The sequence below is a fragment of the Vitis riparia genome, chromosome 5 (genome assembly GCF_004353265.1).
Source record: "Vitis riparia cultivar Riparia Gloire de Montpellier isolate 1030 chromosome 5, EGFV_Vit.rip_1.0, whole genome shotgun sequence".
Lineage (NCBI taxonomy): Eukaryota > Viridiplantae > Streptophyta > Magnoliopsida > Vitales > Vitaceae > Vitis > Vitis riparia.
The window spans coordinates 15744281-15770401 of NC_048435.1; the positions used below are offsets into that span (position 1 = coordinate 15744281).

General features: G+C 35.4%; 1 protein-coding gene across 1 annotated transcript in view; it reads left to right on the plus strand.

Annotated features, from left to right (window-relative positions):
- Positions 1–2834: 2834 nt before the first annotated feature.
- Positions 2835–26121, plus strand: part of LOC117915198 (protein downstream neighbor of Son-like) — a 24931-nt gene continuing 1644 nt past the window's right edge. The window contains exons 1-11 of the mRNA XM_034830764.1: positions 2835–2850; positions 3246–3324; positions 4235–4357; positions 13433–13506; positions 13578–13704; positions 13864–13952; positions 14040–14193; positions 14272–14474; positions 16834–17048; positions 17138–17245; positions 25511–25613. Coding sequence (XP_034686655.1) covers positions 13639–13704; positions 13864–13952; positions 14040–14193; positions 14272–14474; positions 16834–17048; positions 17138–17245; positions 25511–25613 — 938 coding nt within the window. The 5' untranslated portion in view covers positions 2835–2850; positions 3246–3324; positions 4235–4357; positions 13433–13506; positions 13578–13638. The remainder of the gene's footprint in view (positions 2851–3245; positions 3325–4234; positions 4358–13432; positions 13507–13577; positions 13705–13863; positions 13953–14039; positions 14194–14271; positions 14475–16833; positions 17049–17137; positions 17246–25510; positions 25614–26121) is intronic.

Below are 26121 nucleotides of genomic sequence, written 5' to 3' on the forward strand. Positions count from 1 at the left end.
CATATAATACAAATATATGATATGTGATATATTATTATAATGGATAAAATTATTATTTTTTATGATGTATATAGCGCTTATATGTGATTTTATTATAATATTGCATTTATCCATTTTTTTTTTACTATATTTTTTATTTTAAGATGATTTAATAACATATTCTAATATACTTGTAATTAATCAAATTAATTAGCAAATTCGTGATTTGAGATTTTCTTACTGGATTTCATTTCATTAAATTAAATAAAATAGGGTAATTCACAATCATCTGGTTTAATCCATCTAAACCAACTCATTATGTCTATGATTCAACATGCCAATTATTAAATAACTTATTAAAGACACAAGATAATTAATTAGAAATGTCACAAAATCCCCTTCTTTGAGGGTGTCCTTAGTGTCGAAGAACATGTACTAGAGTGTATGTGTTAACTTGTTTACTTTTAAGATAATTTTTATTTTAAAATATATAAGATAATAATTTATTCAAATTAATATTTTTTTATATATATTTATAAGATATGTATCCCTTTTACATCAACTCGGTTTTTATGTGTTTTATTTCCCTTTTGGTTTTCAATTTTTTAGAAAATGATTTTTATTTTTTAAGTTTGGTATTTAAAAATAAAAAATGAAAAAATATTATCCAAAAAACACCATATTAATGAAGTGGATAAAAAAACAATATGAAAAAAATAACGAAATAATATAGACAAAACAACATACAAAATTTACGTGATTCATCCAAATAAGTTATATCCATGAAATATTACGGATTTTCACTATAAGGATAAAAATAATCACAAGTGTTTACAAACACTTACTCCTCACAAACCAAATGCTGATTACACCCGAGAGAATAATTATTTTATAACTCTTAAGAGAACATTACTTTTTCACTTAGAGAGTTACATTACTCTTTTTTCTCAACTTGAGATTAATAGAAAGAGGATAGGAGACCTTTATTTATAAGCTCCTACTACCACTAGGTTCTTATGTAAATTACATGTTATTATTGAATTTTATGACATATTGAACATAATATTCAAAATATTAAGTTTTGAATTTGTACTACAATTACTAAACTAATCTTAATTAAAGTTACAACTCTATAGTCCATAATGGGGTGTGACAATGAAAGTTGATCCACCGACTCTATTGATGATGGTAAAAAAACATTTTAACAAAACAAAATAAACGATGAATTATTTTTTCAACTTATAAAAATTAATTAATTTTTATCGTCATGTCATTTATGATAACTTTAATTTCATATTTTTACATTAATTAGAAATGCAATTGTTATAAATATTAAATTTTAAATGAGTAAAAACATAACAATTTAGATTAGCAACCTATTCATAATCGAATAATTATATAAGAAAATCTACATACTCTTGAGGCCTAAAATATCTATGCAATAATTCCTTTAGTGGGAATTTATCACCCTTTTTCATTGACCCGTCCTCAAATTTTCAAATATCATAAAAATGAATCTATATACATTATATAATGATAAATAACCAACAAAAAAAATGGTTGAAAAAAAAAATAAGAGAGTCAAAGAAAGTTGTTATTTACTTGATATGAAGATATGAAAATACGAGATTTAACATCTATAAGAATGATAGATAAGAAGGCTTTGGTATCTAGTTTATGATTTTATTTTATTTTTTGACAATTGACTGTTATAAAGTAAGTAATATAAATAAAAATGATAAATAAAGGGAGATGTAAAATAGTATTAGAATTTAATGGGATGAAAAAAAAAGAGTAATGAATAAAAGAAACATGAAAAATATTAAAATTGAATAGTATAAACATATTTAAGAAATAAATTAATGAGATGAAAAGATTAATTATGATGTTTTCATTTGTTAATATTTATTATTTTTTCATAATTGAAATAGAAGCTAAAAGGTTACGATGGTTTCCAAATTTATACAATGTTGATGATACTTGAATATAGCTTTTAATTAATAAAATTATAAAATAAAAATGAATTATAAGAAGTAACATAAAAACACAAGAAATGTAAAATAAGTAAACAATGACCGTTAAATTATTATTATTATCAAATTTTTTGAGAGAAAAACTCTAATCCTTGTCTAAATCAAATATTTTTTTCATAAAAAAACTTTAGTAACAATATTTAACTCTTCATTTTAAAAGAAGAATATAAACTAATGAAATTTAAAAATGAAAAAAACATTAAATTGAAAATTTCATTAAAAAAGAAAACTTAAGCTTTATATGATAGTAATGAAATGTTTTGAATGTTGTATGAAAATTGACTTATGTTTTATAATTCTTAAAAATAAATTTAGCCATTTAATCAATGTTTCTTAAGAATGCCTTTATTTTGCAAAAATTGGATTAAGGGCCAATTAGAAAGTGATTATGGTAAAAATACTTATAATTATTTTTATAATATTTTATTAGAAATTTCTTTATTATAAATTTATTAAACATATTTAAGAGGTGGGATGAAAAGTTTGACTCTTACATTATTTATTATTTTTTCATAATTCAAATAGAGGTTAATGGATCCTCATAGTTTCTAAATTTATAAAATGATATTCAAGTATAATTTTAAATTAATAAACAAACAAAATAAAAAATAATTATAAAAAGTAAAATAAAAATATTATCATTCTAAAACATCATTTTTAAAAAGAATTAAACTATGATAATTTTTTTTTTAAAAATATAATCTAAATCATTTATTAAGTAATATAGAAATTTATTTTAATTAAATTATTGTTTTTTTAAAGATAAACATCATTTTGAGACTCATCTTTTCTTTTCTCATTTCTTGTCCTGTGTCTTAACCATCCTTTGGATTCCCAGGTACTTTTTCTCAATCTCACACACCATCTCCATATGCAAGTGATTTGTTTCCATTGTTGTGTTCAAGCGCTTTGGCTTGTCAGCTTATAATGGGTGTTTTCAAACACTGGTTTTGGATGGATAATAGATCATAAAGCCCGTGTTTGCATTCTTCAACATCATCTGGGTGTTGGGCTACTCTAAATTCTTTGAAAATCGTTCTAATAATGTGGGTGTAATGGTAAAAGAAGATCAACACAAGGAGTTCTGTTTCAAGACAATTCTTCCTGTTTTTTTTTTTTCATGATTCCTCTCTTGATTCATTGGACAATGCTTATTTTCTATTCCAACTATTTTGATTCCATGGCTAAGACACGTGGTAAACAACACTTATATGGATGGATTTTGTGGAACAGGGGGCATCAGTGGAATTGCTACATCCTGAATAGCGTTGAAAGATTAGCATCAGCGGTTCTCCGATTCCTTGGCTTTCAGGTTTTTCTTGAATAGCGTTCAAAGATTCTTGTTTTTTTTTCCTGACCCGATTTAAAAATCCGGGTTCTTTTTTTTCTCGATTCTGCTTCTTTCCATTTGCAGTTCTAACTGCCGTGCTGTAAGTTTGAAGAAAAACCTTGCATTTGCAACTGAAAATGGGTTATTTCTTTGTTTTGAAGAATAGGAGAAATTGATACCTTTGTTTGGTTATGTTTTGAAAGATAGCGAATGTTAAGGGCCTTTTGCTTGGCGGAAATGAAAAAAAGTTTGGACAGATAATTTCATTTCCATGTGTCGAGGCTTGTTGTTTTTTTGATAGTTTTCAGTAGTTAAATATGCTATTACCTTGCCTATTGTTTCTCCATGTAACTTTCATTTGTTCTCTTTTTGAAAACAAAAATCAAAATTTACATTGCTTTCCTCCTTTTCCTCTGTTTTTGGTGGTAATCAAAGGGAGATGGTTGTGGATATATTTGTTCTGATGAATTTTTGTATCATTAAGTTTGGTTGGGAAATATGACTATATGAGCTACTTATGCCTGAAATTCATTTTTCTGTTCTGGGAAGAATTTACCTGGAAACATTTTCCATTGGTGAATTGAATGGTGGCTTTTCCAATTGAAACCTGTGGTGATTTAAAAGAATGGATTTCAAGAATGCACAATTTTGTCTGTAAAAAATAAGTAGAGTCTATACAAAATACCTGATCTGTTTATATCATAGAGCCCAGATAGGGAGTGTTAAAAATTTTAGTTTAGGATCTTGAAGAATTTGATTACTCTGCAGTGAATATTTTTTTTTAATGATAATTTTTCATACTTTCCTTTTGAAATGTTAATAGCATGGTTTATAGATATGCTTTCAGGACATGTAGGAAGAGAATTGATTGGACGAGGACTTATTGTCTTAGTATTTCAGAATAGTATGGCAAAGGTTGCTACGGCTGGTCCTTTATCTTCTGACTCTTCGTTTTGGTGGGGGTTCTGGGAAGGTGGGGGCAGGAGTTAAAAGGAAGACACCATCGGAATTGAGAGTAAGTTTCTGAATTCATGGTTTTGCTCTGTTCTCTCTATTCTCTACATTATTAGATGATAAATTGGGCAAAAAATGAGTTTCTTTAGCCTTTTATATGGAAGATCTTGGCAGGTAGTGTCTTCTTTTTTAATTTTTAATTTGTTAATTTGCAAGTTTTATGAGAATGAAGGAACATAGCCATTGCTCTGCATGTTTGCTTCATATACAAAGAAAGGAAGATTACTCTGATTATCTACTTGTGCACTCTCCTGGTGCAACAAAGAAAATAAAAAATTGAATAGCTTTGAGCATAGAAGTCATCTCTAAGAGTTCTTACCTTTAATCTTCATGGCGGATGAGATTGATGGTTTGAAATTGGGATTTGAGAATCTCAGAATTGGACTTGTCGTACCTGGTATCGAACTCGGTGTGGTCAGTATCGAGGCAAATATGACTTGGTTGAGTCATTCTGTGGACCCGCATTTTTCATGTGCGTCCTCACATAATGGCAAGACTCGCTTTTGTTTGGTGAAAAATTAGTTTTGGAAAAGTTGGAGTCGCCACTTATTTTATTTTATTTTAAAAGAGGAAATAAAATAAGAAAGAAAACCCTAAAGAAGTGACTCCATAGTTTGGGAAAAGCAAGTCTTGAAAAAACCCGAGTTTTGGTTCGGGGATCAGGTTATCTATTGGGAAGGTACCTCTAAGAGGTAGCACTCCTTTAAGCCTTAAAGAGGTTTCTACAAGCTAAATTGAAGCAAATGTGACAATTAATTAGTTGATTATGGATACCTAGGTAGGCCAAGGTGATTTCGAAACTAATATGCCAAAAAAGAAATCAAACCACAATCATAAAGGAGGGTTAGGGTGTGTACTTGGATTGTATCTCAAACGCTATCATAAGAAATCAAAGTTAGTGCAGATATATAGCATACAACTCAACATGCGCTTTATAAGAAATAATCGAATAGTCAAACAAATGTCAAGACACCCAAGTACTATCAAACATAGGCATAGTTCACAATGACATATATGTTCATGGAATTTCGAAATTAGAGAATAGAGATAGCGTACCTGGCTAGCAAGCATCAATGTCTCTATGGAAAACAAGGTTAGCTCAATAATAGGTGTAAAACAATCTGGTGTATATCATCAGGAGGAATCAAAATCAATTGATCACCAAACAACCATCTCACTTGAGTCAATATCAAAGAAGATGTCAAGAATGTTGGACCCCCCCACCAAGGTCCAAATTATTTTGCATGATTGGTTCAATGAGTTCCATTATTTGGAACCATGAAGTTCGTTCATGCTTGTTTGAAGAAAAGAGAAAATTAGTTGAAAACAGTGAAAATGCATGCTAGAAGGAAAATGACAGTAAGGAGTTTATTTAAATCTGGATTTTATGCATAGGAAGGATCTAAATATGGATTTTTAAAACTGGAATTATTCAGTTGGAAATGGATTTGAAAAATCAATTCAAAACTGTACATTTTCAATCCAAGAAACAAAAAGAGGAAGAAGAAGAGGTGTGCACCAAGGTGGCCTTTGCTGGAGTAGGACTTGGGGGTCTGGCTGTGACTGCGTTGCTGGTGGTCGTGTGAAGAGACCTCTGTATATTGATGGCATGACTGGAAAAGAACTGACTGTATTCATTCCAGAGCCCAAACTCACTGGGTTTGAGTGTATAATTTTATCAGCAAAGACATTCCAACCCAACTCTGGCTTCCTAGAATCACAACTTGCATTGCTAGCAGGAACTAGTGGTGAAGCAATTGAAGTCTAGCTCCAGATCTGATTCCCTTGCTGCCACTCATTCTCAAGTTTCAAGTCTTTGCTCAGAAATCCATCTGATTTATCAATTTTCTCACAGTTCACTTCTGGAATTTTATGTAGCTTAGATTCTGTGTCTTCTTGCTCATCCTGAGCTTCATTTCTTACCTCTTCGGTTATCCTAACCAGTCATCTGAAGCCTGCATGCGGGAGCTCACTGATTGATGCTCACATAGCCCACCTCCATCATTTTAAGATGTGACTGTGGCAATGGCAATAGTTCTGATCCGGGATGCTGCTTTGCTCAAAGAGGGCTCTCAGCTCTGTCTAGTGTCGTTGATGATGGGCTATCTCACCTCCAGCACTAGGGATTGGAGAGCCTCTTCAAATATCCCAGCATCTAGGTGGCCCATTAATTTTCCATAGACAGCTAGAGGACTATAAACCCGTAAATGCCCAGCTTCATCTTTCCACCTTGCTTTGAATTCCCATCATCAGCCTCCAAGAGTGAAACAGGGGCCTTGTCCAGTAGAAATGCCATCAATGAAATCAACAATTCTGTCTTCTTGGCATTCTTAACGTGAGCAATCTGTAGTAGATTCTTCTCACATCTTCCAAAACATCTTTGCTGTCATTCCCAAATTCCGTTGGCAGTAAAGCAGAATGAATGCTAAGTGAACTCCCTTGAAGCCACAGTACTGTATAAAGCAATAGGTAATCCTTTGGAAGACTGGGCAATATTAGGCTGTGGCAAAAGCTTCAGTAGAGTTTCGATCCCTGACTTTCATGCAGATAATTGGTGAGCTTCTGAATTTTCCATTATTCTGTGGACTAGAGCCATCACATGAAAGAAGCAAAGTTGGAACCACTCATTACTGGTGCCTGCTGTAGCCGAAATTGTCGAACTGACCAGACAGCAATGGCCATCAGACAACCCAGCCAACTTTTCCTTCAACTCTTCTTGTCATGAGCAGAAATGTTCGGTGGCTCACATCAATTTTCAATGGCTTTCATGTCAGAAGAACCTGTGTTTTTAGGCTCTATCTTGAACAAAATATCACAAACAACTCCCTATGTCCAAAGTCACCGGAAACTGAAATCTCGACGAGTAGTGCGCTTTGAACCTTTTGGCATTTGTTTTAATTTGCACTTTGGGTATGAGTTCTGCTGAACCACACATAAATGACACTTTGGACAAGCCTGCTGCTTGTAGTGGAAGGCATGCTCTTCTCTCTTGAGTGGTATACTGATCATCCAGCTCCCATAGCCCAAATGCATGCATGAGGGCCTTCACCTCAGGTACAGATGAATTTATGGGAATTTAATACCAACACATGGGACTTCACTGATCTACAGCAGCTGACAACTTACCCTGCTGATGCTAGAATTGGCTTGGAATTACTGATTCATCGATACTAATCTCTTCGCAAGTGGTGTCGATAGGCAATTCAAAAAATTTCCAAATTAGATGACTGGGGAACTTTCTTTGTTTGGACATGAGTGCTATGGACTGTTACAGTAGTCAGAACTTCTTGATGACACACCCCAGCTTGTTCTTGATTTTAGTCACGTGGATGGCATTACATCCAGGAACTTCACCAGAATTGGCCGAGCTTTCCTGAGAACGAAAAAAGAATCTGTGTTGTACCCAATTTCAGTAACCAGTTTACCCTTGCCTCCCGTTTTCTTCCCTGCAGTTCAAGTCTCGTGAAAGTCTATTTGCTGGCGAATCGATGCAGGCCGGTAGCTAAGAGACTGGAAATGCCTCATATGATGTCCATTGTCCTGAATGCATGAGGGTGAAGAAACGAAACATCTTTTAGTTCCTTTTCTCATCAGTTTCTGTAATCAACAAATCAGCCAAAATGCTCTTAGTTCTCTCCTGAGCATCACTTTCAGTTCTGCAATATGTCTTGCTCTCTTTTATTGGTAGAAATTCTGAAATGGTCAGAGCCATTCAAAGAGTCTGATATCTGTCAAAGTATGTTGAGCTAACAGTCCTGGAAACAAGCCAATTACACACACCCCCCCTGCCACAAATCAGTCGTAAGTGAAGTCTGTCCAGTTCTTCGCAGTACTAATGACCAGTGGGGCGGGATGATGCTGAGTGAAGCCTTCTATAGACCAGGGTATTGTGTAGAGCAATAGGCATTACTTCAGAAGACTGGGTGAGATTAAGTCATGGCAGTAGCTTGAGTGGAAATTCAATCCCTGATTTTTCCACAAATAATCAGCAAGTTTCAGAATTTTCCTTGTTCTATGAACTGGGATCATCTCATGAAAGGTGCAAAGTTGGACGAATCACTCATCACTGATGTCTACGGCAGCTGAATTTATTGATGGCTATCATTTCTTTGTCTTCAAAAGTCATTTTCATTGCGCAGTCCCGTTAAATCTTCCTGATGGCCCCCACATTTTCATCCCATGTTGAAGCAATTCTATTGACAATTTCGATAGTTATGTCAACACCAGTACTCCTTAATGAAAATACAGCAAAAGCTTTTCCACAACATTAGCCAAGGGAGCAAAAATCTCATTCATTGTTCACAAGGGAACATGATGCTGAAGCTTCTTTCACTTCCTTTAAGCCCTTGAGACAAATGGCACCGAGACCCTTAAGAACAAATGTGAGGGCCTTTGAAGAAGGGAGTATTCCTGCCACTATTGAAGATAAAAGGCATCAAGGTGATCCAGTTCATGCAAAGCAAAAAGACAAGTAGGGTCTTTATAGATAATGTCGGTCATGACAGTTATGGCTGAAAAAGTATCCTCCAAGGTTGACAGGTAATGAATTATACTGGGAACCTTGGGATCCCGTAGAATTTGCGGGAATACATGTGAGAGCCTCTGAAGGAGAAAGTATTCCAGCCGCTCCAATCATTTCTGCATTACCAAATACCAGTGACAAAGTAGCAAGTAAAGTATTATCATAAGGATTTGATGTCTAATATCCGTATCATGGATCTCAACTCTTGTCACTCCGATCTCAGTATGATATATTTGCTTATCCAGTATGAGATGCCATGTCAGGCGTGGCATTGAAGAGGACTATGGCAGTCTTTGCTGAAAATCAAGACCAACATATGCTGTAGGTCTCCATGAGCCTGGATAAATAAAAGATGAACAGCAGCCCTGAATTAATAAGAAAACAAACGACAACTTGACCTTTGGCAATTGTGGCAGACCCTCTGAATCCTCATCAGCTATCAGACCCAGTAGACCCCCCTGTCATTTTGCTTACTTGGAGGTTCTTCAAGATCGTGGATCATGCCGGCTCCGTTTTGCAGTCGATATACATTTTTAAGATCAGCAGGAGCAACAATCTGAACTCAGAATCAGACCACCTATGACCGTTTGGTCATTGGATGAGAAAACCTCCAGGTCCTTTTGAGGAAATGTATTATAAGGACCCTTCCAAAGCTTTCTTTATCCATTCCTTTGCCAAGTAATATGTTCTCTTCTATCTTGCCACTCTGAATTCAAGGAAAATGAGTACCAAATTAAACATCGTAACCAACTTGTTCACCATGGCGGCCTTTAGTTTGAGCTCTACAATTTCTAGAAAACCCGTGACTGATCAAATTCCCATGCTGCATACCTGAACGCACCAGAACTGATGCTGATGCCTTCATGGGCACCAAAACTGATCAATCTCACCGCTGGCAAAGCTTCTCCAAAAATGGGCAAAACTATCTATGCTTCACCTCTCCTCTGTTCTTCCACCCCTGTTTTGCTTCCTTCATTCTCCAGTAACAGATACTTCGACTGGTGCCAAACAATCTTCCTCATGAAACAGTAGTTGTATGAGAAACCACTGAACCTGCTTTTTTCTTCCAAATTTGGATATTGAGTTTTGACAGCATCAAGAAGCCATTGTCTAGCGCCATCCATCAGTGACGCAGACATGGCTGGAAATACTTGAAATATCCACAAAAAACAAAGGAAGACTACCAAGGAAACGGAGCATGAAGAAAATAAACAAAAAAAGAACCAATGGAAGCCTCATTTCATATTTTATTCCACGGGCTTAGGTTGGTGAGGGGATTCCAGCAAACAAATACAGCCACAATTCTCATGTAATGCACAGTAAAAAAAAAAAAAAACAGAGCCTTTCAGTTCCAAACCTAAACTAGAGAACTCCAAAGAGAGAAATCAACAACTATAGAAGCAATCTAGTACCAATGCAAACAAAATATAACCTTTGTCATTCTACACCCAAGCATCCAGTCAAAACTTAAAATCCAGTGAAGATTAATACATAACAAGAGGATAATGGGAATGAAGGAAGAGTCTACGAAAAGCGTACCTGGAAATGCTCCTTTCTGGTAAGAAAATCCCTGCTGGTATATTGTCTCAGATCTCTTACTCTACTTTGCCGTGCTTCCTTCGTCTCCCTTTCTTCTCTGAATGTCTTTTCTTTTCTCCCTCCTTTTGTTCTTATCCATAGTCCTCCTTCTAAAAATTCATAATCATCCTTTTATTTGCATAAAGGAAATTCCTTCCTTATTCACTTCTTGTTGATCCTCTCCGTTAAAGAAACAATCTTTGCCAGCCACTGTATTTCCTTTAGTGGTGTGTGGATCCCATATGATATGCCTGTTTATCTTTGAAGAACCTCCTCTTCTTGTGCTCCAGCCGTGCCTTCCTTTCTCGGAGAAAATTCTTCATCCAAAGAAATCCATAGGTCTCCTATCAATCTATTAACCTCTTTTTTTGAATTGTTTTCTTCCTTGTCCAAATTGCATGAATATCCTCCAAAGATCCCTACATGGCAGCCACGAGTTTAGAGAATTCCACCTTCCCATATGAATCTTTTTCTTTACAAACTAGAATCCCTTTCGTGCGTGATTACCCTCAATATTTGCACTCCATCTACAGCAGTGGACTTTCCTTTGTCAAAATTTTTGGTATCCTCTTTCCAAATAGCTGGTAGCGTTTCCTCATGCAAGAAATAAATAAAGATAAAAATAAAAATAAAAATAAAATAAAAATAAAGATTAAATAATAAATATCATGAAATTGAAAATCAAAGAAATTTAAATCACGCAACTAAAAAATAAAAATCAACCACATGCAAGCCATGCAAGAAAGTGAACCATGTAATCATGCAAAAATACGAGCCATGCAACCATGCAAACCATGTAGAAATGCCCAAAGGTGACCTAGGGTGTGTCTAAGTGTCCTAGGACGAACTAAGTGGGCCTAGATAAACCTAGGTGGGCCTATGTGAACCTAGATGTTCTTGGGCAAACTTAGTGGAATCTAATCCTAAAGTGTACTTAGGTAAAACCTAATCTAAACTTGAAAGGCGGCCAAGGTCAGATAAATCCCTCAACCAAAGTCTCTGAGGTGGCTTATAGAAGGCAAACTGTATGAGTAAAAATGGGCCACCAAGGAACTACTATGGAGTATTGAAAGAGCACTTAAAGACATGTGCTAAAGGGACAAAATGGAGGGTCTACACGTACCGGACTTGGCCGACTTAGTTGTTCTAGGACGAAGATAAGAAATGCAAAAGGATTTTCTTTGGTTAGGGTTTGGGAGGGAAAGAGGAGTATCTTATAAGCTGGATCTAAGTGTGCTTCGAGAAATAAGGCCCTCTTAGAGAAGTGGCTATGGGGTATCCTAGGAGAGTATTGCTTTATGGCACAAGGTATTCTGAGCATCTATGGGACACATTCAAATGGTTGAGATGCCAACATTTTAGTGGAAAATGGGTCAAAAATCCGTTTGTGGGAAGATTTGTGTTGGGAAATCAACGTTTGTTGCACAATATTTTTGAGTCTTTACAAACTTTTATCAGTTCAAAATTCTCCTATTTCATTTGTCCTTGGTCTTTCTTCTCCTCTTACTTGAAACTTTAACTTTCAGCCAACCTTACGGATATAGAGATAGAGGATCTTGAAAGACTCATGTCCATTCCCAATAGTGTTAATCTAACACCGTAATCCCTAGATATGAGACCTTGTTTATTATCACCTTTCAACTTATTTTTGGTCAAATCTTTTTTTCTTAACCTCATTTGATCATTTAACTTTAGTTTTCTTTTCTCTTGCTAATTTCATATGGAAATCAAAAGCTCAGCCAAAGGTCAGACATTTGCTTCTTTAGTGGCTAACAGAAGGTAATATCAATGACTTGCTTTAGATGAGAAGACCATTCAAATCCCTTAGTCTAGATTGTTGACCTTTGTGTATGGTTAGTTGAGAATCAATGATCACCTTTTTACATTGTTTGACAACTTTAGAGTTATAAGGTAAGCTATTCAAACTAGTAAGTTTGGATTAGGTTCCTTCTAGAAATGCTTGTGACATGTTGACCATTTCTTTTAGAGGTTTGGGTAGCACTAATTGGGGTAAAGTTCTAGGGCAAATAGCTTGTTTTACATTGATTTGGATAGCACAATGGGAAGAATGTAAGGATCTTTGAGGACAAGTGGAGGACTTTCAAAATGATATGGGACCTAGTCTACCTCTATCCATATTTTTGGGCCTCTACTACCATAGTTTTCAAAAGTATTCCTCTCAACATTATTCAACTTGATTGACTTTCAATATGTAGATCAGAAGGTTCAAATAGCAATGTTGAAACATTTTGATGTCTTTTGGATTGTTTTTCTTTCCTTTTTTTGATCAAATTTTGTATTTAGGGAAGATTTCTTATCCTTCTTTTGTTTACTTTTTCAATGAAAATGTTCTTCGTTTCTAATAAAAAAAATTATAAGTTTTGTTTATTTATTTATTTTTACCAACCATGAAAGTCATGCTGAATATGGAAAAATGCACATTTCCTGGGAAATACTGCAATTTGTCTTTTTGGATTTGTTTTATGAAAGTTTTAATGGATTTTTGTGGGTATTATATTTGGTTTCACATTAATGCAAATCTCTTGGGAATTACAGCAGTGTTTTCATCTTTTGGTTTCCTCTTCCTAAGTTACTAGTTTTTTTTTTTTTTTGGTGGGTATTATATTTGTTGCCAGACTAGAATGCATTTTTAAAAAAAATCTGTGGTCGGATTTCTTACTGTCATGGCCTGTAATTTAATGGGTTGACGTGGAACAAACATAAAAACAGGCTGGACCCTGATCAAAGTCGGATGCTGTGATATCCAGTTGCTGTGGTGTACAGCATCTTCCAACTTTTTTGTGATGTAAAATGGAACTGTTGCATTTTACTGTAGCTTATAGGCTTCAAATATTAGCCTTAATTGGCAACAAATCTTACCACATTTTTTGCAATTTGGTTTCTGCGGACCTTTCTGTGTAATCTTTGCAAATGGTTGTGGAGGAAAATTCTTAAGATTTTCTGTGTCTATTACAGGGAGAGCAGTTAAAACAAAGGAACGTTATAGAGCTTGTAGATGAATCTCCAGCTCCTTTGCTTGGTTCTACAAAGTAAGCTTTGTTGTATTTCTTTAGATTTACCTTGATTTATATTTCAATAAGTACTTGCTTACTTCTCTCAGGAACACAATTGAGCTCAAGAAACAAGATGCATTCGAAGTTCCAAGATGCATTGACACCCGTATGGATGGAGTTTTTCCTGCCAAAAAGTCTAGGTTTAGGATGCTTTCTGGAAAAGAAAATGCTAAGGTACAATACTTTTTCATCTAAAATTGATTTATTATCAAGTATGTTTACTGTAACATGTTAGAACTGTCAAATCACTAATCTGTCAAGATCTTGAATGTGCCATGCAATTTACCATGCATTATTTCTGTCTTAATTTATTCAATTTTTTAATATATGCAGGAAGATATTTCAGCTGCGCCAGCTGGCTGCTTGAAGAATATCTGTGTTTCTTTGAATTCAGTTGTCAAGAGTCATCCACAACTTTCATGGTATACATTTCCAGGACGGTGTACCTTGTTTATAATTGATAAATTGTTTGCTTTTTTCTTATTTATTCAATTTCTTATTTCTATCAGTCCAGAGAATACTGTGGTTTCAGCTGCAGTTTCCAAAGATGGTACAAGGCAAGATTGTGAATATGCTGAAAAGTGCAGTCAAAGCACATTTCGTAGTGTGGCTGAATTATCACTTGGTAGTGAGAGGATATCTGAAATGGCTGTTGTTGATATGGTATTTTTGTTAGCATTTTCCCCTTTTATTTACTTGAAGAAAGTTCTGTGTCAAATATAAATCTATTTATTTTCACAGGATAAAGCATTAAAAGGACTGGTTGCCTGTGAACCCCGTGCTTTTTCTGGTTTAGCTGCTGATTCTTCTGAAAAGTTCGGCAATTTTACTTCAATCTCTTCTGGCCATTTCTGCTCTGAATTTCATATTCCTGGGCAGAAGGCCCCACTGGATTTTACATTAAAAACTAATATGCAGATAGTGTCTTCTTCCTCTGTGAACTGGTGAGTGTGCTGGTATGTTCTGTGTTGTTGGTTCTCATCACAGTTACACATCTTACCGTTTCTAGAGATTGTTTTGCTTTAAGGGTGAAAAATAATGCTTCCTCATCTTTACTCTATTTTCATCTGGAATTTTTTTTGGACGTGATCTGATGCATGAAACTGGTGTTGAACTTAAATCATTCACTTGAGAAGCCTAGATAAGGGTTTTTGGTGGTTTAGGATGACTACCATAAAATACATTCTATGAAAAACAATGTAGCATCAACAAGTCTGTTGTATTTTTGGGAGGATTCCTCATCCTTCTTTTGTGTTCCTTTATACTTAATACATTTATTGTTTCTGATAAAAAATATATATCCTCAAAAGGCAGGATACAATCACAAGGACACAATAACATATCAATATATACTTTTATACATAAATTATATAATATCTGAAAATTATGAGTCTGGCTAGTTCATCTTTTTTTTATACTAAATTGCATAGCTTAGAAGAAGCAACTCATTCACTTGTATCCATGCTTAGAGCATCTCTAATGCAATACCAAAGTAGTTTATATATATGTGTGTGTGTGTGTGTGCACGTCAAAAAACAACTAAATTTTTAAATATTGGCACTCCAATGGGAGCTGTCATTATTTGGCTTTCCTTTTAGCATTGCCAAATGCAATGCCATCTTTGGCATTTGGTTGGAGAATGGTGGTTGATTGCGTTGTGAGTCTGGTGCTAAAATTTGGCATCGTTAGTTTAATATTTAAGTTGGAGAGCAATTACCATTGCCAGAAAATAAGTTTGGCATTTGTTGTTTTAGCTATTTGCATTGGAGATGCTCTTAGTGTGTAATATCTTTTTCTTTTTTTTTTTAAATGGTTTTACTGTGCTCATTCTTATCATGCCAAATGTTTTTTTATTTTCTTTTTTAAGATTTAAGGTTTTATCAAGATTATACCAGGCTTAACTGCAGGTAAATGATATGTTGTTGCTGTGACTTATTTAAATAGATTTCCTTATGTCATTGGATGAGGTTTTCAGAAACATGTAACACAATAAATAGTGCATACAAAATTTATTAACAATGTAGTCACATACGCAAAAACAAAATTACTAATTGGACAACTACATAAATTGATTGAGGATATGGTCTTTAAATACGTAATTGCACTCGAGTGGTTTGGAGAATGATGACTGGCAGTGCGTCCATTTGTTTTTTTTTGATAGGTAAGATTTGACTAACTTGTATGCCTAAACTTGATTACTCATTTATTTTGGTTATTCCCTTCAAATTAAATGGCATGTCCGGCTAGTCTCATGCTTACTCCGTTCTTGAAAATTATCTATACCATACCAATTTACTGAAAAACTGGACTGATGCAATATTGAGAGAAGTACAATTCGACATAACTTTTGTTTTTTTCTGATTTTCAGGAATGTGAAGATAAGATAATGGGTTCATTTTATTGTTTAGGTGGCTGGTAGTGCACTTTGTTTAATGCTATATGATGGAAACTTTAACTATAATGAATTTGTCAGTGCAATTCTTTGGTAATCTATCGTATTCAAAGCTATTGGTTATCTGTGTATAGAAGATGTTGTAGAAGAAAGAAGTAATCTAAAATTTTTATTTATGAACAAAATTTTACAAGCTTCAATTGCAACTTCCTTTTTTCGTAACTTTCTGGGGCATAGGCATGTTATTGTTTCCCACGGGGAATGATTCAGGCTTGAGTGTGATTTACATTCAAATTGCTGTGAATTTTTTCTAAATAGCCTATTTCACTTGTTAGATGTCTCTCCCACAAAACTCAAATTATGTTAATTGAAATTTTGAGAGAATATCATAATTGCCAGCTAAGTGTTGACGGTGTTGGATTTTCTTTTGTAATATTTTGATGCTCTTTTGCTGAAGTATTTGGATCTCATTTTTTTTTTTTTTTCTGTCAATCAATTTTTAAAAAATTCATACTTTGGTGCTAACATTTAATTAACCCACATATATTTCTGCTTTTGGACACAGTTGCTATTTTTCCTTGAACAATAAATTTTTGTACTAATATTTGACTAGAAGAAATATCATTGAATTATGTCCAGACTATTCTGATTTCATTTGATATCATCTATTCTTTTTATATTTATTCCTAGATCATTGGTTCTATATTGTGTTGGTATTTGTAAGCATTACAAGGTTATGCATTAATAAAATATTCAGAAAAGCGATGATTTTGCCATATATATGGGTTATGTGTATGCAAATTGTTGCATAATCTATGTATGGACTAATGTATATTCCACCACACTTAGCATTAGGTCGTTCGTAGAAGGTGATTTTAGCTAATCGACCTTATCTCTTTTGCCATTCCTAGGTTTCATAGATTGAACATGTCTGCTACTTACAATGGTACAACCCTATCTACACCGCAATTTGGTTGTTCCAAGGATCAAAATATTAGCTGCTCCTCTGGGATCACTTCCACTGCCCAAATATTCAATTATAGAGCTTTGCACTCATGGGTGCACCCTCAGTCTTCTCTACCACCTTCTGTCATATCAGCATGGACCTTATCTGCTGCAGATGGAGGTTTGTGAACCAAATATTTTATTAGTATGAAATTTAAGTTTTTCTTTTCCTTTCTTTTCCTCAAGTTTTCTTACAACAAATTTTCTTAGTCAATTTAGTGGAAACGGATTTCTTAATCAAACGACAACTAGCATGGGAAGACTCATTTCGAAGTCTCTATTACATGCTTAGAAAGAATATCTGTAATATCTTCTATGGTAATTACCTTCTTCCATGCTTCATAGTAGTTTTCAATTTTACGTAAGTTCTTGTAAGATTTCATATCTTGTTCATATGGAGCAACCTGCAGATTAATAGAATACCCTTTTGATCCCTTATGGTGAATGATCTTTTCTTGCGTTACCTGAAGTATTAGTTTATGTTTTGGGCTCAATTGCTTTGGCCAGTTGCTGTTTGGTTTTTGGAATACCATGGTCTTTGTCGTTGTGATGAAATTTCTCTGAGTATTTATGTTCTCTCTGTTCTTCCTGGCATTGCAATTATTTGGTGTACTAATTCTTATAAAAAGGGAAAAGACAGTATTATATAGAGAAAAATAAGCTGTTTGTTAGTTTGTGCATTAGCGCTTTTTTTTCTTCCTCTTGTTGGAGGAGTCGGAACAAAAGATAATAATATTACATGGAGAAAAATAAGTTGTTTGTTACTTTGTGCATTAGTGCCCTTTTTTTTCCTCTCTTGTGGGAGGAGTCACAACAGTGTTGGTTATTTTATGAATTTGAAGCAAAGTGCCTATAGTTTTGAAATTTAATAATTTGTTAGTGTCGAACTCAAGGCTACAAATGTTGGTTTTAGTGGACATTTCATGGTTCCTAAGTATAATAATGTTAATATATCTATGTTTATGCCAATGTCATTGTTGAGAAATATTTTTGGTGATTTGCATGAAAAAAAAGAAAGTATACTTTCAGTTAAACCTCAAAATTTATAATAATTTAGAAGTCCAAATTCTAAAATCTTAGAAAATTCGAAGACTTAATTGCATTGATTAAACAAAATTGGGTTTAAATTGATTACCAATAACTGAGTGAAGATTATGTCATGAAGTGTGGGAATTTGTATGGAAAGGAAAATCTGTGTGTTATTACATAATAGTGTCTGAAGTACAATCCATATTCTTAGCTCATAGAAAATTTGGAAACTAAATCACATTCATGTTGACCAAAACCAGGTTTAGATAGATGACAGGATAACACACTGAAGACTATATCATAAAAAAATTAATGGAGTCTATTCTAGTTTGTAATTCTAACACAAAATCTTGTGGAATATTATGATAGTCATTCACATGAAATAATATAGTCTGACATAATACACCACATTATATGCGATAGTCCTTCTGATGTCATGTCTTCCTGAATTTACTTCTCTTTGTCTTACTATCTCTAACTTAATAATACATAAACAATACCTTTTGATAAAAGATGACATATTACAGGTTTCAAGATGCTTATGGAGCAAAGCATCTTTTTGAGAGCTTTTTGTGATAATTTGACATGCATACTAACATTGGTATTTTCCCCTTTGTTGATCAAAATACCATGCTGGAAACAAATGAACAACAAAATTAAATGGAAGTACAATGCATTCCTACTTGATACAACATAAAATCTTTGGGTGCTTGAAATCATCATCTATGTCATGATTGAGTTGGTGTTGTACCACTCCATGTATTCTTTTATGCCCATTGCTTTTTTTCTTTTTCATAGGTAATAAAGGGCTTGCATTAGAAAAGCCTAAAAACGACGAAAACAGTACACACAAAGTATACACATATGCCCCAAAAAAGCTAAGCAATAAGAAGAAAAAAAAGGCCTTCTCCTTACTTGACAAACAACCAATTTATAAAATCAATCATAGACAAAGTGTGGTCCTCTCTATATGCACCCTAGCTCAATTCACAAAAGTATACATGAAAAAAGATTTCATTGCTTGGTCGGACCGCTCAACGGCAATGAAAGCTCTTCCATTCCTTTCCTTCCATAAATTCCACATTAAACTTAAGAGAGCAGCCTTCCATGCACTCTTCCTAATTGAGGAATGCATAACCCACTGCACACCGAAAATGGAATAAATCAAGTTCCACAACATTTTAGCCTTGCCATAGAACAAAATTAGGTGGTTAGTGGTTTCCTCCTCTTCTTTGCACAAGTAGCACCTATTCGAAATATTCAATCCCTTTCTTTTCAACTAGTTGAGAGTCAAAATTATGCTCCAAGACACTTCCTAAGCAAAAAAGCTCACCCTTCCTAGAGCCCAAGACCTCTAAATAATATTCCACGAAAATTGATCTCTAGATACCCTCGTATAGGAGCCATAAAGGGAGCTAACTTAAAATTTGCCATTCTTACTCTCTCTCTAACTCAAAATGTCGTCCACTTTTCTTCTCATAACAAAGGGTTGAAGCTTGCAAAACAAAGACTCAACTTCTCCCATCTCTTAATCATTAAGATGTCTTGAAAAGCGGGGGCTCCAGCTACTTAAATCCCCACTCTTCTCCCAAGCTTTTGAGACCTAATTGTGTTTATTTATTGCCATAGCAATAAGTTAGGGAAAACTTCTTTCAAGGGTTGGTCTTCACACCAAAAGTCTTTCCAAAACTTAACCTTTCTCTCATTCCTAGTAATCAAGTGGGATCAACTTCTTATGTCCTCTCATTCATTTCTGATGGCTTTCCACATCACCACACCATGACCTCCTCTTACTCCTTTCGAACACTAAACCCCTTTCTCTACTCCAAACTTCCCAATGATAATTTGTTTTCAAAGGGGCCGACTCTCTTTCTTCTGCAAATCTCCAACTCCACTTACCAAGTAAGGCTTTATTAAGGGCCATAAGACTATGAATTCCTAAGCCTCTCTCCTTATTTACACAAACCAAATTCCAATTCACCAAATGAGGCCTTCTCTTTAGAGCACCACCACCCTATAAAAAACCCATTTGGATTTTTTCGAGTCTTGCACACACTTTTATTTTTATTTTATTTATTTTATTTTATTTAATCAAGGTAAGCCTCCCACCCTTAGATATGTATCACATTTTCCACATTGTTAATTTTTTTTTTCTGAATCTCTATTCCACTGCATCCCACACCCTACGAGATTTAAAAGGGGCACCCAAAGGAAGACCCAAATAAGATGTGGGAAGCTTCCCTACTCTACACCCCATCACCAAAGCATCATTCTCCAAAGTCTTTACCCCCTTACAAGAATAACCTCACTTTATCCATATTCGCTTTTAATTTAGAAAGCATCTTGAACCACATAGACAACTCAAATATCTCAACTGGTCATTGTTGGCCTTACAAAAGATTAATGTGTCGTCAACAAACAGAAGATGGGACACATCCCTCCTTTCTCCACTTCTCCTTTCCACCTTAAACCTTAAAATGAAGTCACTGCATCTGGCTCGGAACAACAACTGACTAAGAGCCTCCATAACCAAAATTAATAGATAGGGGAATAGCAAGTCGCCTTGTCTTAAGCCCCTAAAACTGTGAAAAAAGCATGAAGGGGTTCTGTTGATAAGAACAGAAAAGCTAGCTATGGAAATATACCAATTGATCTAACTTATCCACCTTTGCCCAAACCGCACTTTGAACATAACTGATATAAATAAATCCCAATTGACATGATCATAAACCTTCTCAATGTCCATTTTTCAAAGGAGACTAGGAATATTGCTCTTTAACCTAGAGTCAACAACCTTAATAACACTGAGCATAGTGTCTAAAATTTGTCTACCTTGAATGAAGGCATGTTGATTTCACCTCCCCCGTTGTTGTCTTTACCTTATTTGCCAAAACTTTGATTAATAGCTTATACAAACCCCCAACCAAACTGATTGGTCTAAAGTCTTTCAAATCTTTAGCTCTCCCTTTTTTGGGAATCAAAACCAAGAAGGTGGAATTTAGGTTTCTTTGGAATGTGCCATGAAGAAAGAACTCCTTAAAGAAAGGTATGATCTCTGGTTTGGTAAAATCCCAACAAAAATGTCAAAAAGCCATGGTAAAACTTTTTGGACCTAGAGCTTTATCACCAAAGAGACTACTCAGGGCTTCAAAAACTTCCTCATTTGAAAAAGGAACCTCTAGACTTTTGGATCTATCTTACCCCAACACTTCAAAGCGTAAACCCTTACGCTCGGTCTCCAATCCCCCGTTTCCAAGAGAAGAGTATGATAGGCATTGTACACCCTAGCTTTAATCATCATCAATCAGAGTAACCCCATTTGTTCTCACCTTGGTTAACAAATTCCTTCTTGCATGAGCATTGGCCATCTTGTGAAAAAACTTGGTGTTCTTGTCTCCATCTCTTAACCAAATTTCCTAGATTTTTGTCTCCATGAAGTTTCTTCCAATAAAACCCACTTCTTATAATCCTCAAAGGCCCCTTTTTAGCCTCTGCCTCCTCAAGAGAAAGAGGACATTCTCTCTTCTTAGAGTCCTAGAATTGAAACAAAAAAACTTATGATTTGTTAAAGAAGACATTGCCAAAACCTTCTTTTTTCCACACTTTAAGATCCCTTTTAAGAGCTTTTAATTTCTGAATGAGGCAGTGATTGCTAAAGCTAGTAACTGTATACCCAGTCCACCAATTTCTCACAAGCTCTTTGAAGCCATCAGTCAAAAGCCACATATTCTCAAATCTAAAGGGGATCTTGCACTTTTTGACTCTTCCACCCTCGAGAATAATGGGACAATGGTCAGAAGCTAGCCTAGGAAAGCGAATTGAGAAATACCCAAAAAATGGTTCTCCTACTCATCAGAGACTAAGAAGCGGTCAAACCTAGAAGCTGCTTGAGAATTAAACCACCACACCATGTGAATGAACCTCCAGAAAGAGGAAGGTCCTTCAAACTCAACTCCTTTATGACATCTAAGAACCTCCTCATATCTGTCATAAATCTGAATTTGTTCATTCTTTCCCTTGGAAATCTAACAAGGTTAAAATACCCTTCTATGCACTAGGGATCATCCCATAGACCTTTGATAGCTCCCAATTCATCCCAGAAATCCTTTTGTTCCCTCATTAAAACTAGATCATAGACTCCTGTGAACACCCAGACAAAATCATCTTCAACATTTCTAAAGTGACATGAAATGGAGAACCCACCACACTCCAACTGCAATAGGTCCAAAACTCAATTGTCCTAAAAAATCAAAATGCCTCTTGACGCTCATCTAGCATCAACTGCACCTTAGTTCAAAAACCTTCCAACACCTAAGCTTCTTACCACTTGTAACTTCATCTCTTGCACCTTAGTCTCTAGAAGGCAAACTAGATCTACCTTCTGAGTCCTAACCACAGACTTGATCAATTTTCTTTTTTCCTCATCGTTGAGTTCTCTTACATTCCAGGAAAGGATTTTAATCTTCATCAATCAACTGGAACCAAATCCTAATTGTTCCTACCATTCCTTCTAGAAGAGAGCAAGGAACTTTCATAATTGATTGAACAATCTAGTCTCCTTAGCTCCCTTTTGAAATGAGAGGAGGACACACATTTCTTCTTCCCCCCCTCTACTAGGAATCCCACATCTAACTTTCCTTCTTAACTTCCTCAACAAAGACTAGATTTTCTTTTCAAACCTCTGAACTGGCATCCCCAAAAATCTATTAAAATCTACTAGCTTGGTGAAGTCCTTGTCTGAAAGCGGGTCCTTGCATTCCACACCATTGGATCCCACCTCTTGTGTTGAGGCTGAAGCACCGTTACCCCCGACTCAACTCCACTCTCTTGATTGGGGGAAAAATTCTCTAGGAAGACCACAACTTAGCCATCTTGAAAAACCATTGATAGAGGCTTTTTCACAACGTCAACCAAAATTTTGACACTTCCCCTCCCAACTCAGAAAACCTTCTCCCCGCTCAATACCCAAGAAAGGAGTAGAAGAAGAAGAAGCCCTTCTCCCCAAGAGGATTGTGTCCAAGAGAGCGTACCTTGAAATCTAAGTGCTTCATCTAAAATAGCTTTGTTGGCTAAAGGCTTCATCATTGTCTCCATGGAAGCAACTTTGACATGCAAGGATTAGAAGCACGAAAGGAGTGGACTCAATGGTAGTAGCCTTGAGGCCCATCTCCCTTCCCTTTTTAAAGCTCACCTGACCCACTTTAAAAGGAGCTTGGGCCCTATCCAAAGTTGATCTTCTGGCCACCTCCACCTCCATAGAGCCTAACTTGACCTAAGGCCCAACAAAAAGGCCCAAGGCCTCATCTACTAACCCACATGGCTCCTCCCCAACGATAGAAAGGGAAGGATGGGTTTTTATAGAAACTTTGATTCCCATATTTTTGGGTATTGTACCACTTTTTCTTTTTGTAGAGTTCGATGGATTGAGAGACAACACTTAAGCTTTCACTCTTTTAGAAAACCATTCTTTCACTCTCAGATAGGCGCGTGACCTTGCCCTACTCTCTTTTTCTACCCTTGTTTCTCTACAACTCTGAGAAGACTGCACCTCACTTTTCAATGGAGGAATCTCCCACCACAACTGAATTGCGAAACAAGAGGATGGAGAGTTTGATGGATCAAGAGATGACACTTGGGCTTCCACTTTTTCAGAAAACCCTTCTTCCACACTTCAGGCAAGTGCATGACCTTACCCTACCCTCTTCTCCTACCCTCCTCTCTTTGCAACTTTGAGAAGACTACACCTCACTCTTCCATGGAGGAATCTCCCACCATAACTGAATCATGAAATAAGAGGAACCCACCATCACCTACAAAGAACTAAGGTAACTTCCCTTTGATCTAGCAAGAATCCTCGCCCATTGCGAATTCCTATACTCCGCCGTATCCTCATCGATGGCCACAAGACTCTTACAAGCTTCTCCTAATCTTTTGAACAAACCTTTTCCCCAAAGATGCAAGAGAAGGCCTAAAACCCTTACCCACACCTCTCGAACATCCCTTGCCTCCATGAGGCAACCCATAGATGGATTCCACCACTTTAGTAGAAGACTTTTTCCATTGAACCATTTCACCCTCGAGTGGAACACCCTTTTAGCTTCAACTACATCTTCAAACTTGAACAGAATAAGGGATCCTCCCAACAATGCCAAGTGGAGTTTTCCTTTCAACTTCCAATTGAACTATGCCCAGTTCCTAAGAGAGACAGGGTTAGGAGGCTGGTCAAAAAGCTCCCCCATCTTTGATTTCAATCCACACAGTGTTACACTATTAAGAAGAACTAGAGATCTCCACCTCTGCTACCGAGTACTCATTCCCATCATCACCCTCTAAGAACCAACCCCTTCGAAGAGGTAGCTTTGGGCTCCTCCACTCTCCTTAGGGTCGTAGAAACACCAAGGCTTCTTAGCTTGCCAGACAGGATTTTCCACCCCCTACAAATCCCCTTCCTTCAGGAAACACCAAGGAAAACTTCTTTCCTTCCACTTCTTAAACAGAACAAAGTAGAAACCGCCTTTCTCCTATTATTGCTCAAATCTAGCAAATGGTGTCTACCCCACTCCACCCAAGACTTTCTAAAAAGCTCCCCATCTTTGAGAGCACAACAGGTCTTAGCCCCTTCCACCAGCAAAGCCAAGCCCTTACCCCATTGAATCTAATACATGACGAAAAGTTTGGACCCCTTTCACAAATCTTCCCAATCACCTTCCTTTTGGTCTCCTCGATTAAATCCTCTAAGCTCTTTGATTCAACGCCAAACCAACACTTATCTCCAGGATAAACAACTGACATTTTTCAATCCCATGAAAAAACAGGAGTTTTTTTTTTTTTTTTCCTTTTATGCCCATTGCTAAGTATGAAGTCAGCTAGTTGTCATCTATCATTCTCACATCTTCCATACACAATCATTTTCACATGTTCCTTTACATCTAGCTTGAAGGTCTATCTTGATTCTTGATGGTTTTGAATATTCATAATGATCTTGTTCATATAATTATGTGGTAGGGGTTGACAATTCATCATTGGTTTACATATTGTAGTGTTATGACACTGTAACTACATTTGCTGCTTCATAACCACTACAATTTCTTTGGCAATTTGGCTTGCCTAGGCCATACTTTTGCAATGGCTAGTTTCTTTCCTATTTTTCTTTAGGAATTTTCAGCACATAAATTACATATAAAGCAATTTAGATTATGTGATGATTTCATCATATTATTTTTGGTTGTGTACTCTAGAATTTATTTATTATTCTCTAGAAGCTCTAATTATAACATTGAAATTGTAAGAAACTTCTTTCTTTCTCCTTATAATGCCCTACACCATGACTTATGTGGACCATAATGTTAGAGCCTTTTGGTCGTTCAGGTTGTAATAGGAGCGAAATGTGCATGATCCATTCATTTTGGATTTTTATGCTCTCCCTTTTTTTTTTTTGGGTTTTGTTCTTTCTTTGTCTTGCCTTTTATTTTTTTGGGGTTTTTTTTATTAGTTAAATTTATTTTGTATGTCACACTGTACATTGATTTTTCTGTTTTATTGGAAACTTTCTAGTTTGTACTTCACAATTTGTGGTGGTGTTTGCTAGTGGTGACGGCTCAGGAGAAAAGAAACAGTCCTCTAATGCTTATATCTCCCAGTCAACAAGAGGCTTAAGGTCACTGTTGAGAGAACATGTACAATGTATCTTTTTTATCTTTTAAAATTTGCATGGATAGGAAGCTTATTTTCTCTTTATGGAACATGTTCATAAACAATTTTCATGTGGAAAATATGTTTTTTCTCACTCTAAATGCTAATTCGAGTTTTTTCTGCTTGAATATAAAAATTAGTTCCTGAAATAAGATATTACTTTTTTTTTTGCACTTGGTATTAACTGAGATAGTGGCATTGAAATAGAAATCATGGGGGTGCTTATTTTGACTTAAAACCTGGAAATAGTTGCTGCTTCTTTGCTAGAGGTTTAAATATGAGGTTTATAAAATTGTAACAAAATGAGTGCAGTGACAAAATATTTTGTGTTCTTTCTGCAAACTTCTAAGCTAATCGGGAATGATAATTTTAAACCATTCTTGTGGAATTTAGATGATTACCAAATTTATTGATTTTGAGAATGTTGATATTTATTAAGGACCTTGATTGCTGACCAAGTGGCTAACTGTTAG